The sequence below is a fragment of the Aspergillus bombycis genome (assembly GCF_001792695.1).
Source record: "Aspergillus bombycis strain NRRL26010 chromosome Unknown contig00111, whole genome shotgun sequence".
Lineage (NCBI taxonomy): Eukaryota > Fungi > Ascomycota > Eurotiomycetes > Eurotiales > Aspergillaceae > Aspergillus > Aspergillus bombycis.
The window spans coordinates 975-14,927 of NW_019170113.1; the positions used below are offsets into that span (position 1 = coordinate 975).

Below are 13,953 nucleotides of genomic sequence, written 5' to 3' on the forward strand. Positions count from 1 at the left end.
GGCACTTTCAAGGCCTTCTATTTCTCCATCAATCAACCCACTACTGCGTCTGCACTGTCCTCGCCTGATTCGACTCCTTGCTTGCTTGTTCACTTCACTACTTCACTTCATCCGCCCATCGACCACCTTAATATTGAGTCCCTTTTCAGATCTTATGATTTCGGGGAAGTCTGTTTGAACTTTAAGAAGGCAACCTTTAAACCGCGACGTAAAATCACCGCTACTACTTTATATCCATAACGATGTCCGGTCCCCACCGGTCATTCAGCTTCAACCAAGGTGATGACGGTGCGGGAGACGCAGGGGATGTTTCACCAATCCGCTCTCAAGAAGGTCATTTCATGAACAGCCCTCCACGGCATAACGATGTGTCCCCGGTTTCTGCCAGAAGCCAGGCGATGGGGAGTTCACCTTCCAGCGGCTTTCTGTCGGCGCATGAGAACGGCGATCGGGGTTGGGGTCAGGGTTCGGGGTACACGCAAGCGATGCGTACGAACTCAACGACGCCAGGAATGGACAATCTTGGCCCTGCCGCCGTGGGCGGTGGTATCAGTGGTATCGCCCTTGGCGTTGCCAACTCCCATAACCGTCAGAGTGGAATTGACGCTTTTAGGGATACAGACGGACGCAATATGCCTGCTGAACGAGGTTATAATACTACCGGATCCGACAACCCATACGTTCCAACTCCCCCGGGCGGCGGATCGCACGAAAGCGCCGAGAACTTGCGACTCCGAGATTCTTACGGTTCGAACGTTGCATTGGGTGCCGCCGCTGCTCCCGCCGGCCAGCTGACTCCCGGTGGCTCCAATCCGTCTCAACGCAGTTTATTTGAGAGTCCGTATCAGGGTGTGGGGGCTATGGATGCAGGCCCATATCAACGACAGTCCGCCTACAGCGCCGCAGGCGACTATCCCCTTGTCATAAACCCTGATGAGATCGCCGATGATGGAGATGATGGAGATGATGGCTTCACGCCTGCCCCGAATGGCAAGTCCGCGAGTCAAAACGCGAGAGCAGTTCCAGCAGCCGCCGCTGGGGGGGCCGCCGCAGGTGGGCTATTTGGCTTGTTCAAGTCGAAGAAAGCCGACAATCCGTCCTATGGGCCTGTGCCGGGAGCAGGCTTGGAGGCTGGAGAAAAGAGCCGATGGACCAAACCTACACCTGGGGGAGGGAGTCGCAAACGTGGGTGGATTGTAGGCCTTGCCTTAGCTTTCATTGTTGTCGGGGCGATTGTTGGCGGCGCTGTCGGTGGTACTCTAGGAAATCGACAGAATGAAGCCCCGGATACTACAAAATCGGCATCCAGCGATACCGAATCGAATGGTGACCTCAATAAAGACTCCTCGGAGATCAAAGATCTAATGAACAATCCGGACCTCCACAAAGTATTTCCGGGCATGGATTATACTCCCTGGGGCGTCCAGTACCCGCTCTGTCTTAAATACCCACCTTCGCAAAACAACGTCACTCGTGATGTGGCAGTGCTATCACAGTTGACTAACACTGTTAGGCTCTACGGCACAGATTGCAATCAAACAGAGATGGTCTTGCATGCGATTGACAGACTAGAGCTGAAGGACATGAAGCTCTGGCTAGGAGTGTGGATTGACTCGAACGACACGACGAACGATCGACAGATCAAGCAACTATACAAGGTCCTGGACGAAACGAAAGATATATCCATTTTCAAGGGAGCCATTGTTGGTAACGAAGCACTATATCGGGCAGGTAGTGATAGCGCAAGCGCGAGAAAGAAGCTGATCTCGTATATGGACGATGTGAGAAATCACTTCAAAGAGAAGAACTATGACCTTCCCATAGCAACGTCCGACCTTGGTGACAACTGGGACCAAAATCTCGTCACGGCTACAGATCTAGTGATGTCTAACGTGCACCCCTTCTTTGCGGGAGTTACGGCTAAGGACGCTGCCAGCTGGACCTGGAATTTCTGGAATGAGAAAGATGTCCCGCTAACGAAGGGCACGAATAAGAAGCAGGTCATATCTGAGGTGGGATGGCCAAGTGGTGGCGGTAATGATTGTGGTTCGAATAACAAGTGTGCGGACGATACATCCGGCTCCGTAGCTGGCATTGATGAAATGAACCAATTTATGTCGGATTGGGTTTGTCAAGCACTGGAGAACGGCACAGATTACTTCTGGTATGTTGCCCCACTTCAACTTCAGATGGACCGTATTCTAACAGATTTTCTAGGTTCGAGGCGTTCGATGAGCCGTGGAAGATCGAGTATAACACCGAGGATGAGAATTGGGAAGACAAATGGGGCCTTATGGATGCTGCGCGCAAGTTGAAGCCTGGGCTCAAGATTCCTGATTGTGGCGGCAAGACAGCCGCATAATCAATGGCTCCATCGGTTCTGTCGCACCTCATGATCTTTCCTACGACTCTCACGAAATCCCTTTCCTCTCTCCCCTGTCTTTCCTTCCTATCCTTGATGATAACGACCACATTCCTTTTTATGATGCAGTATAGGCTTTGCAAGGATACGCTTCGGTGTTGCATTCTGCTCTTGGGTTTGTAATTTAATGGATGGTTGAAATGTTTGATTGATGCGTTACTTGATATTTTCTTTCTGTGTGAACTATTGAGAGTGGTTCTATGTTGCATATGCATGCCTGGATGATTGCTGGGAGAGTGTCATTGTGTATATATCTTCTGAACGCTCGACGTTGGTGGGGTGTTCCAGACTTTTGCAAATACTACTTTCAATTCAGCATCCATCTGTTCGCTAATAGAGATACTCGGTCGTAGTATTTTACTCCTATCCAGTTAGTCCAGACGGAAATCATAAATCGTACCATACAGCTGTATTTACAGTGAGCATTAACAATACGTCGTCCTCTCATCTATTGCTCATCATTCTCATGTGAATATACTTTCATATTCCAGAACGCATGTTCCATGTCTTCGAACCGCGGGACCCTAACGGACTTCCTTGATTCCACGAACTGCTTCACAGCCTCCGACTCGATGTCTTCTAATGGCCCACCAAAAGCCAGTGTAGGCGCACGAGAAAGAAGCTGTTCAAGGTGCGTCCGTTCCGCGCCGGGACAATAGAGGAGAGTGCCCGGGCAGACTTTTTCGAAGCCATGGGGGTGATCGAGAACAACAATGTCAAGAGAAGCGAGCAGGGATCGGTCATGGGTATTGAACACAGGGTCCTGAGCGAAGACTTCGAGATTCGGAATTGATTTTTCTAATCAAAAAATGTCAGCATGCAAGATATTTGCCCGCCTGTAGAAGCGCCGCAAGAAGATCGAGAACGTAAGACTCACTCATGCAATCCACAACGCTCACCAACCCGGCGAGCTGATACATTGACACGCTCCTTCTATCCACCCAACCGCCCTTCAGAAACCCGCTCGGACTTCCCAGTCCAACGCAGACAATGCGATCCACTTTCCCTGTGGCCGACGACAATGCCCTTTCGACCACCCTCCAACTGTCCGACCCCTCCCATCGCTGCTGATACCCTCGGAATTGTGCTTGAAGATCTTCCAAATTCAGCTGTGCCGGCGCTTCGGCGGGGACAAGGATCTGGGACTGTTCGCCCTGTTCTGGGTTGTCATGGTGCTGTTGGGTGGCACGGAGAGCTCGACGGGCGCTTTTTCCGCCCGCGGTGACGTGCGTCCAGCCGCTGGGGTCGGTGACTTCGAGACGCTTAGGGTGCTTGAGGTTTCTCTTGCGATTGCTGTGGGGCATTATTGCAGGGATTCCAACTAGGATTTCGGGTCGGTGTTGAAATTGAGGACATGGTGGTGGTGGTGGTGGTGCGATAGATGAATTGATTGATCGCGATAAATGCGGGCGGTCAAGAGTGGTTTTTGTTATCTTATCGGGAATTTTGATCGGCTTTGCATTTAATCAGTCCTCCACACATCTTCCACATTGTATCTTGAGGTACTCTAAGTGTCAACATGATTCTCTCTGGATGACAACGGTGCTTATTCCCGATGTTACTTCGACTATGCTCGTCTGTCAAACACGCTGTCCGCGGTTTTCTCAGATGATCTCTCTAAGCGCCCAGCCTTTGATAGCGGCTGTGATGTGCCTTTGTTAGCGTCCGATTAGGGGCGCTTGCAGGACGGGCCTTCCACGAATGAGATGGCGAATCACGCTGCCGAAAGTGATGCCTCCTGCAGTGAGCGTCTTGGAGCTCTGCGTCGGTCCAATCCCAGGCGCTGACCTCCCGTTGACTCCTCTCGCGCACATCCAATGCCATGCTGCAGCTGTCAAAGGTTTTCACAGAGTTTGGTGTAGCATTCCCCCTTCTGCGGGTTGGATCACATCGCTCTGCTGCGTCCTCACTCGTCCGACATGATCACCTCCTCCCCACTGAGCCTGGAGGCGAGCGCGATTGCAGGATTTGGACCATGCTTTGTGCCCCTCAAAAAGTCTTGTCTATCCGCCCATCCTCCTTCAGTTGCTGGAAGCTTGTTTCGATGATGATCGTGCAAAACGAATAAACTGCTCGCATATTGGTTGACATCGCGTTGGCTTGGATCTCTGCATGCGTTTCTAGGTTGAGAGAGCTCAGGAGAGTTTCGTATCTCTGCTCTCTGGCTTCGTCGCTTCCACCTTTCTTTTTTCCTTTCTTGATCGACACCTCTGTCGAGACTGATGCCGAACACCATGGGGACATTCCCATCATCACTATCGCAATGGATGGCCTTCCTCCTTATGTGTCTGGGCTTGGCAAATGCCCACACGGTCATCGTTTATCCCGGCTATAGGGGGAACAACTTACATACAACCGGCACCGTTCAGGAAACCAACGGCCTCGGAGTAGCTATGAGCCCCAACACAACGAACAATAACTCCTTAATATACCCTTATGGACAGCAATGGATCTATCCTTGTATGATGACCCAACAACAGCCGAAATAAGTTGTTATTCTGTTAACAATCACTCATCCTACAGGTGGAGGTATGCCCACATCAACGAATAGAACCAAGTGCCTGTCGGCGGCGGCGCGGTCTCCTTCCAACCTGGCTGGTTCCAGGGTCACGCCACAGCATTCATCTACATCAACTTAGGCTTGGGCACAGTGCCCGAGAATATGAGCCATCCCATGATCCCACCTTTCCAGATCAACGGTCCTTCCAATGAGCCGTACCCGGGCACAGTTTGCTTGCCACAGGTCCCGTTGCCGGCCAACATCAGCGTGAGTCCAGGCGACCATGCTACGATTCAAGTCGTCGAGACGGCTAAACATGGCGCCGCTTTGTACAATGTATGTTATATGTATCTTAGGTCTTCTTCATAGATATGTACTGATATGTTGCAGTGCGTGGATATCGAGTTCGCGGAACCCGAAGACGTCGCCGAGGTCACCCGCGATAACTGCTTCAACTCAAGTCATATCGCCTTCTCACAGATCTTCGCTGCAACGTCGCTGACGTCGGGTGCTGTTGCACAGGGTGCAACGAGAGGGACGTTTACGACGTTATTACCTGCTGTATTAGCGGCTGTGATGGGTGCTATGATGATGTAAATGCTTATGTTTATCTTACCTCTCCTAATTGTGCAGGCTTGTTATATTGTCTTCACTCGTACATACCCAATATAGTTACCCTTTTCTCACTGATGTCTGTAAACCAGCTTAGTATAGTATATGGCATGATTGCGTTAATCAATGTAACATTCTACACTCCTACAACCTCCCTTCTACCTTGCTATCATCACCCGAGATAAGCCACCTCTCCATCGCCCAGATAGAGAATCACCTACAGCCCCCGTAGCAACTCCAAAACAACCTCGACCACAACCTCAGGGCATTCTTGTGGCGCCCAATGTCCAACCCCATCCACCAACCTGAGCACCCTAAAATCCGAGCAAACCCTCCCATCTACCATCTTCTCCAAAGCCCCAGGCTCCTGGTAAATCCCCCAATCCAACTTCCCCGACACAAAAGCCGCCGGCACCTCAATCTTCCGGCCAGCATACACATCAAAATCCCCGGTATACCGTCCGCCAGCAGCCGTCCTCACGCGATACCAATTCAACCCGCCCTGAAACCCCGTCCGCGCATACTCACCCACATAGACCGCCAGCTCCTCATCCGACAACCACGCCCTCGAAGCCGCAACCGCCGCCTCCGACTCCGACTCCATATGCCTCCGCACAGCCTCCCGCATATCCGCCTCCAACGGCATAACATAATAGTACGGCAATTTCACCAAATCTTCCGCCGTCCACCCTTCCAACGGAAACGGCCGATTCCCACCCCACTCCCACTCTTCAGATAAAAGTACCCGCGCAGGAACTCCCGAAGCCCAGCCACCGGCTCCACCATCTCCTCATTCGCCGGCTCGGTCGAGTAATACCACTTATAATGCTTCCGGCCGCGCGCCGCAAGCTCTCCATGCACGTGGTCCCCCCGCTGCGGACTCCGTCCCTCCAGCACCCTTCTCCTCTACCTCCCCAGAAGAAGAGCCACCGGCAGTACCAAACGGCAAAACAGGACTCCCGTTAAACGGATGGCTGAGCAGCACGACACTCTTGAAGAAATCCGGCCGCACAAGCGCACACATCGCCGCCGTGACGGCCCCGCAGTCGTGTCCGACCACGCATTGCACGGATCGGTACCCCAGTGCGTGTACGAGCGTCACCATGTCCCGCACGAAGCTCGTCAGCGTGAATGTGTGTAGGTCCACCTCCGAGAAGGGCCGTGTCCCCCAGCCTGTTGTGCGGCCGAAGCCGCGCTGGTCGGGCGCACGACGTGGTAGCCGGCGGCCGCTAGTGGGGGGATGACTTTGCGCCAGGAGAAGGCGATCTCGGGGAAGCCGTGTAGGAGGAGCAGGAGGGGGCGTGGGGTGCTGGGGTCCGGGTTGGATTCGAGGATGTGGAAGGTTAGGGTTTTTGTGGGGATTAGGCGGCTGGTTATGCCTGCTGGGAGGGGGAGGGGGGTGGTCATCTTTGTTTTTTTTTTTTTTTTTTTCCTTTTTTCTTTCTATTTCTCTGGTTTCTTTATGGTTGGGTTTGTTTGGGGGAGGTTGGGGGTTTATGGATGTGAAGTTGTGTTGGTTGTTTTATACTTGGGAGTTATGTGTTGGAGAGGTTGTTGGAGAACCTTTGCCTGTAGATTAGCCACATTGATTACCCGAGGGGAGTTGTCGGTAGATGTCACATGTAGATGTCGGATGAATGGGGCTGTTGTTTGTTGTGGGTATATAAGACGATTTTTCTCTCCAAGATGTTATTTTCTATAGTTTCCGTGACCTCGGTTGTTTGGGATACTACACAGGTCTGCTTTGCGAACATATCGACCCGGTCTTTCAGCACCGCTACGGAAAGAATAGCAACTACACGCGGCATCAGGAAAGGTCATTTTAGTTAAACGGTCCAAGTTACAGTCTAACGCACTAAAGGTTCGGGCCGATTCGGCCTTCACCGGGTGTAGCTCGTGCCTTTTACTCGTCATCCACGATTCTTCCGCAAGCCCCATGGAGTACCGACCTCGTCCTAATGTCACAATCTCAGCCCTTGATGTAAATAGTACATTACGGTAGCCACTAACGGTAGCCCTTGCAAGCCTACTGCCTTTCATTTGTCCCTAGAGCCACGATTAATTTATGGCAATGCCGCTGTAATTCGTACCTTAGTTGAAAGGTCATGTCATACTGTCACAGTGGGTATGCCTTTATTCTTGTCTACTGTCTAACTTTCTTATCTACTCAAACAATACCTTGCCAGGATAGTTGGGAATCCTTCACACGCCCTCTGTGTTGCACAGCCGATATACCCAACTATAAGTGAGGCTTTGCAGGCCGCTTAGTATCCACCGGCTCCTTCATACACTTCATCCACTGCGCCGATAGGACCCTCCCGTCCTGTTCGGACTTCCCGCTGTTATACTGGCATCCCCAAAACTCTCTTTCTTTCAAGTAGAGTTCCAGCTGTGCCTCCAGCCAGAGCGATATCAGACGCGCTGTATCCTGCACCTTCTCCAGCGGCGCCATATGGGATGAACCCGGTAGAACCTCGGCGTGCACGCGTCCCGCTGCCAGGCCTCCGCTGCCCCCCAGCCCCACCCCCATACGCTCGAGCTTATCCCGCCGCCGCGCAGGAAGGTTAATATGGCTTTTCTCCCCGAAGACAAACAAGACTGACGGCCGCACGTACGGTAGAAACTCAAACGCAATGCACGACCACGGGCACACAGTTACGTAGTTCGGATTGTGATTATCCCCTTCCTTTGCCGTAACGGCGAGGTCTGGGTTGAGGAAACGCTCCGTGAGATCACTACCAACGTGTGGGGTAGGATTGAACCGCAGATACGTCCAGGCTTCTTGCGCCTTGGTAGTCGTGAGGGTCACGGCGCCCGAAGACGACGTTGGAACGGGCCGCAGCCCGAATTGAATGTATGCATTCACCGCCCTCGGGTCCCATCGGCGCCAGAATGGGTTTCTGCGAATGTGAGTCTCCGCGTCTTGCTGAGAGGGCCACTCATCGGGGCGGGTACTGGTCCACCGAGCGGGACTGGGGCCCCGAGCTGGCTGGGACTTTCCACTTGGATCATGGGTTCCAGGAAGACATGACTGTGTAGAAGTCGGGGATGCATGATCGACAAATGCACAAATTGCGAGCAGCTGAAGCTATGGGCGACTCCTACGATTGGAGGTTGGATCTGGTCTCGGAAATGATTGACCATGAGTAAGAGATCTCGGGAATGATCGAACCAGTTTGCTATCGAGTTATATATATCGTGAGTAAAGAGACTGGTACTGGACGTTCCCTTCAATGGGTAGTAGCTTACGGTCGTCTCCGAGGATTTGCTCGTTTAGCACCCCGCTGGCCCCTTGATGAGAACAGTCTGCCATCCAGATTGCCTTAATTTTCACGCGGGTCAATCTGAGGAGATCATCCCAGATAGGCTCATAGCACTCCTATAGAAGGGGGGTTCGGATCTTAGCAAATATAGGTGCGGATGGGCAGGGCCAACTCACTTTGGGAATTCCATTGGCATGTCCAGCGATGATTGTAATATCGTCTGGGCTAGGGTTGAGGTTGTTGAGCGGGATGTACTGCTTGACTGCTAACTGCAATGGAGGGTCAACTCCTTTCACTGCATGGTGATACTCCCGAATGGATTGACATGGGATGGTGTGCTCTTTGACTTGGAACTGAGAGGTTGTCATCATGGCAGTTTGATCTATAGGAGACAACAAGGAAAAATTGGTGGGGAAGATCCCGTCATAAATGGATTTTCCCGACCCCTGTAATCTATCTGCAGAGCCTACCGAGGTTGAGCGTTAGTACTGAGCATCAGTACTAACTATTAAACTAAAGGGCCCTCAGATCATATGGTTGAATGGTCCCTGACCCCATCGTATCTTTACACTAGCACGTCTACTACGACTACGGTAAAATTGCTATAAATGCATGAATCACCGGTCCATCCATCTCGGCCCACTCCCTTCTAACATACAGTCTGAGTGCCACGACTATTTCCTTTAACATGCCGTTCGATTTACTTTGGACATGGGACCCGCACTATGTGGTAGCAGGGAGTCTTTTCGTGGTCATTGCCATCCCATTACTCCTCCAACTCGGCGACCCTCTCTCCTCAGTACCCGGTCCATTCTGGGCTCGGTGGTCGCCTCTGTGGATGATCAACCATGCTCTCAGAGGCGACATGCATGGCACTATGATCCAACTACATGATAAGCATGGCAGCTTAGTCCGCACAGGCCCGAATGAAGTGAGCACTTCGAATCTAGATGCGATTCAGTTAATCTATGGTTCGTATTTCAATTTTCATGCAGCCAATTGGTTTACCAACTATATCTCACACTTGTACAATTTGGGTATATATCTAACAATGGCTACAGGCCCCGCGTCGAAGTTCCACAAAAGCGACTGGTACAGTGTTTGGCAAGGTCGACGGAAATTTGACCTCTTCCCGGAACGGGACGCAAAAGTTCATGCTGCCCAGCGCCGGCTCGTCAATTCCGTTTACTGTATGAGCGGCCTAAAAGAGCCCGTGCCTTATCTGGATGACGTGTTGAATGTCTATCTCGTGCGGTTGTCACAGACTGATACGCGATGCATCGACATGAGTTACTGGGTTCAGCTGTTTGCTTTCGGTAGGTGCACTGACTGCGAGTACGCGACTGACGTGCTAAGAATCAGTGTAGATGTTATTGGTGAACTCACATTTTCTAAACGCTTCGGCTTCATCGACACGGCCAGTGATAAGGGAACGTTTGCTCAGATTGAGCGAGCACTCCAGTCCGCTGCATGGATTGGCCAAGTACCGTGGGTTTACTGGGTTTACGACTGGTTATCCCCTTGGATTGGAAACCACTTGGGAATCACAAACCGCCATGGCCTGCTACGGCAAATCGCGGTGAGAGAAGTCGAGCGACGAAAATCCACCCCAGGCAATCACCGGACATTCTGGAGAAGCTGATGGAAGTCCACAGTAAGAGTCCAGAACAGTTCGATAATACACCAGTCTTGTCCATGGCATCAAGTGACATTTTTGCGGGAAGTGACACCACCGCCATTTCCATTAGAGCGATCCTTTACTACCTTTGCAAGTATCCGGAGTGCAAGGCGAGGTTGCTGCCAGGAGATTTTTACTGAGGCGAAGGCTGACCGCATCGGACGTGCCAACGTACCATTCGAGGTGGCCCAAAATATGCCGTACTTGCAGGCTTGCATTAAGGAGGGCTTGCGCTGTCATCCGGCTGTGGGAATGTCCCTCCCAAGAGTCACACCACCCGGGGGGGTCGTAGTGGGTGGTCAACATCTCCCTGGCGGCGTATGTCTAGCCGGCTTTCATGTGAGGCATGAACTAACTCGGGAAGACAGACTGTCATTGGAACGAATCCATGGGTAATTCACCGTAATAAACAGATCTTCGGTGAGGATGCCGATGTCTTCCGCCCCGAACGATGGCTGGAAGGTAATGCGAGCCGAAAGGGTATGACTCCTTGTCAGAAGCAACGTGCAACAAGCTGAGGATCTAGCTAGAACGGTTCTTCTTCGCATTCGGTGCGGGTTCGCGAACCTGTATTGGCAAGAGTAGTTTAATCCCTCTCCGTCTTCGAAGCCTCGTTGCGTATGGCTAACACCTATCAGGTCTCGGCTTGCTAGAGATATCAAAGGTGAGAAAAGAACAACCACGATAAGGGCCATTTCATAAGAAGCATAGCTACCAAGCATGTTAAGTTCCTTTCGTGTCTGCTACCTGAGTACGACGTAGGATCCGCCGACCCTAAAACCGAAATATCGGTAAATTGCTGGTAAGTCAAGGAGTACCCATTATCGGGCTGTCGACGTTGACTGGAAGTGGTACTACCCTGTCCGTTTCAGGTGGTTTGTTAAGGTTCAAGGCCTGCATCTCCGTTTGGAAAAACGAGAGAATTACTATCTGTAAGATAACAGGTGGAGACTATTCTGAGGTCTACTCCTAGTCTCAGGCCTCAGTCCGTCCGTCCGTCCCCCTTGCTTAGTGTGTAGTATGTACATACTATATGGCGGTCCAGGATAGTATCGGTCTGTCAGTGGGATAATAATCCCTCAAATTCCCCACTTTCTTGCCCCCAAAGCACGCTGCGACTTACTCCGGAGTCCGAAGTATCCTAGGGCTAGAACCATGGCTAGTTGCTTTCCAGTAGTGCTTTTGACAAAGACTTATGGAGGGTCCCATGTGATAGAATGATGGGGCTTAATGGAAAAACTTCTCAATATACTGTCTACCAGAAATAATTGTGAACGAGCTAAGACTGAATGATGAGTGATGTACCCTGTTCTGTTCGTGAGGGTATAAAGTGTGTAGGAGTGACAGGAGGACTTATCCAGCGTATACATCTACCACCGCCCTTGCAACGTGACTATACCATTTCCCAGCAGCCATTGTTGGTTGACCTACTCCGTTGTCCCTCTAAATAAGATGGTACCTGAGTCAATCCTCACGCTAGTCGGCCTGGTTAGGGACAACGCTGTGATCTTAGACGACTTTTTTGCCTCGAACGGCCCTGCAGCCCTACCCACCAGGAGCATCCTTCCCCCATCTAGCCCTCCACAAGTCCAAGATGCACGGACAGCCCTTATAAGCGCCCACACGGACCTTACTTGATCTTGTTCTGGGACCCGCTGCTCTCTTGGAGGATATCAACGTGAGAAGCCCGCCATGGGCACCATGTTTGGTTGTCTTGCGTGCCTAAAATGTCCAGGCCAACGATGTTCTTTGTATGCAAGTCATCCATCGATATCGCATTGCCCAATGCTTCCGCCACGGCGAGATAATCGTATTTGACGAGCTTTCCGGTCGGTGCGGACTGAACGTGATCGTTTTGAAGCGGATTCTCCGTCTAGCCATGACGCGGCATGTCTTTTCGGAACCGAAGTGTGACTTCGTGGCCCACACAGCCGCCACCAGATTGCTGGTCGAAGACGAGAGAACCCGCTCGTTTTCGGGTATTATATGCGAAGAACGCTTTCCGGCGTCCACACGAGTTGAGTGGCCTGTGGTATGATATTCCGTCCGCTCATACTGACCAACTCTCTTGTGTGTGTGTGTGTGTGTGTGTGTGAACTAGTCCGTTGAAGCTCTTGTGAAGTATGGAGATTCGCAGTCGAATCAGTCGGTATGTTCTCATTATTATTATTACTATTACCCACTGTTCCGGATGTGGGAACGTTTTAAAACATATAAAACAATACCTTCACTGACTTCATCTTGACTATATCTAGGGCTTTTCCCTAGCAAACAATACCAAATATGGCCTCTACGACGAACTTAAGAGATGGCCCAACCGCCTAGAACGCTGGAACCACGACATGAGCGCAATGGTCGTCCAGATCGACTTCCACTTCATCCTCAACAGCGTCCCATTCTGCCTATACGCACCCAGGTCCCTCTTTGTCGATGTCGGCGGCGGCAACGGCGTCATCAGCTTGTGCCTAGCCAAGCAACTACCAAAGTTTCGCTTCCTGGTACAAGATACCGCCCTTGATCCGTCTTCTTTACCGTCTACAGCCACATCGAATGGCGACCACAACACGGATAGGGGTGCCGTGAGCTGGCAGGTCCATGACTTCTTCTCCCCGCAGACCATTGTCGCGGACATCTACTACTTCTGGAATATCTTCCACAACTGGCCCGATGCCCAATGTGTCTGGATTCTTAGGCAGCATGTACCGGCCATGCGGCCGGCGACGAGGCTGATCATTGATGATTTTATGTTACATGAGCCGCTCACTGTGTCGCCGTTTGAGGAGCGACGGAGACGGTATGTCTAGTATTACTGGGTTCCACGGAGTATGGGGACGCTTTTTGCTGATGCGTGGATTTGAATTCTGGTTAGGTCTATGGATGTTACGATGCTGGTATACTTTGGTTCTCATGAATGGACTATTGTCGAGTGGCAGAGGATTCTGGGTGAGGCTGATCCAAGATTTAGGTTGGAGAAGGTTACCACAGATCCTAAGCAGCCGAATGCTATTCTGGAGGTTTCTCTCGCTTGTTGAGTGCTATCTAACTATTCCATCTTGGCTTCTGTTTGGTATAGGATGAATGGTATACCTGTACGCGCTTTTCTCTGGAGATTTCTGAGCTTTGGCTGATGTGTACTGTGCATTCTTGGGTGTTGTTATCTTGTTTGACGGTAAGGGGAAAGAAGGTCTTCTTCACTTGTCGTTCTACCTGCCCCTCATACAATTGTATGTTCAAACTCAACCAATCTATGGAGGCCGTGAATAGTCAACTTGTCCCACTCCGCTCAATCTACCTATCTATTTCCGATTCAAGTAATCTTTACCGCCTCATCATCGGCTTAAGGGACCATGTAAACGTTTAGTGTTCTATATGCCGTTTAAACTTCTGTTATTACTTCTTTATTTTCTTAGACTCTTCGTCTTTTGTTCTTTGAAACAACTTTATGAAGTCTCGAGGGCATCTGCATGAGCTTTTCTGA

The 13,953-nt window shown here is 51.1% G+C and overlaps 7 protein-coding genes across 7 annotated transcripts; 4 read left to right on the forward strand and 3 right to left on the reverse strand.

Moving 5' to 3' along the window:
• Positions 1–242: 242 nt before the first annotated feature.
• bgt3 (putative cell wall glucanase) lies at positions 243–2,362 on the forward strand (the record flags this gene model as incomplete). The annotated part of the gene is made up of 2 exons (XM_022537197.1): positions 243–2,164; positions 2,218–2,362. 2 exons carry the CDS (start codon positions 243–245, stop codon positions 2,360–2,362), a joined length of 2,067 nt encoding a protein of 688 aa, XP_022385174.1.
• Positions 2,363–2,870: 508 nt separating this feature from the next.
• On the reverse strand, positions 2,871–3,726 carry ABOM_010070 (SRR1 family protein; the record flags this gene model as incomplete). Its single annotated transcript, XM_022537198.1, has 2 exons — positions 2,871–3,220; positions 3,300–3,726. 2 exons carry the CDS (start codon positions 3,724–3,726, stop codon positions 2,871–2,873), a joined length of 777 nt encoding a protein of 258 aa, XP_022385190.1.
• A 930-nt stretch (positions 3,727–4,656) lies between these two features.
• ABOM_010071 (copper acquisition factor BIM1-like domain-containing protein) lies at positions 4,657–5,519 on the forward strand (the record flags this gene model as incomplete). Its single annotated transcript, XM_022537199.1, has 4 exons — positions 4,657–4,882; positions 4,946–4,951; positions 4,981–5,258; positions 5,313–5,519. 4 exons carry the CDS (start codon positions 4,657–4,659, stop codon positions 5,517–5,519), a joined length of 717 nt encoding a protein of 238 aa, XP_022385189.1.
• Positions 5,520–5,751: 232 nt separating this feature from the next.
• On the reverse strand, positions 5,752–6,180 carry ABOM_010072 (epoxide hydrolase; the record flags this gene model as incomplete). Its single annotated transcript, XM_022537200.1, has 1 exon — positions 5,752–6,180. One exon carries the CDS (start codon positions 6,178–6,180, stop codon positions 5,752–5,754), a length of 429 nt encoding a protein of 142 aa, XP_022385188.1.
• Positions 6,181–6,354: 174 nt separating this feature from the next.
• Positions 6,355–9,165, reverse strand: ABOM_010073 (alpha/beta fold hydrolase; the record flags this gene model as incomplete). The annotated part of the gene is made up of 5 exons (XM_022537201.1): positions 6,355–6,941; positions 7,824–8,565; positions 8,640–8,713; positions 8,784–8,913; positions 8,974–9,165. 5 exons carry the CDS (start codon positions 9,163–9,165, stop codon positions 6,355–6,357), a joined length of 1,725 nt encoding a protein of 574 aa, XP_022385187.1.
• Positions 9,166–9,373: 208 nt separating this feature from the next.
• On the forward strand, positions 9,374–11,163 carry ABOM_010074 (uncharacterized protein; the record flags this gene model as incomplete). The annotated part of the gene is made up of 7 exons (XM_022537202.1): positions 9,374–9,390; positions 9,458–9,768; positions 9,859–10,113; positions 10,165–10,376; positions 10,844–10,955; positions 11,006–11,056; positions 11,114–11,163. Coding segments are annotated over 7 exons (1,008 nt in total), but the record flags the coding sequence as incomplete, so codon positions are not given.
• Positions 11,164–11,927: 764 nt separating this feature from the next.
• Positions 11,928–13,507, forward strand: ABOM_010075 (uncharacterized protein; the record flags this gene model as incomplete). Its single annotated transcript, XM_022537203.1, has 5 exons — positions 11,928–11,963; positions 12,211–12,507; positions 12,577–12,624; positions 12,731–13,269; positions 13,345–13,507. 5 exons carry the CDS (start codon positions 11,928–11,930, stop codon positions 13,505–13,507), a joined length of 1,083 nt encoding a protein of 360 aa, XP_022385193.1.
• Positions 13,508–13,953: the final 446 nt, after the last annotated feature.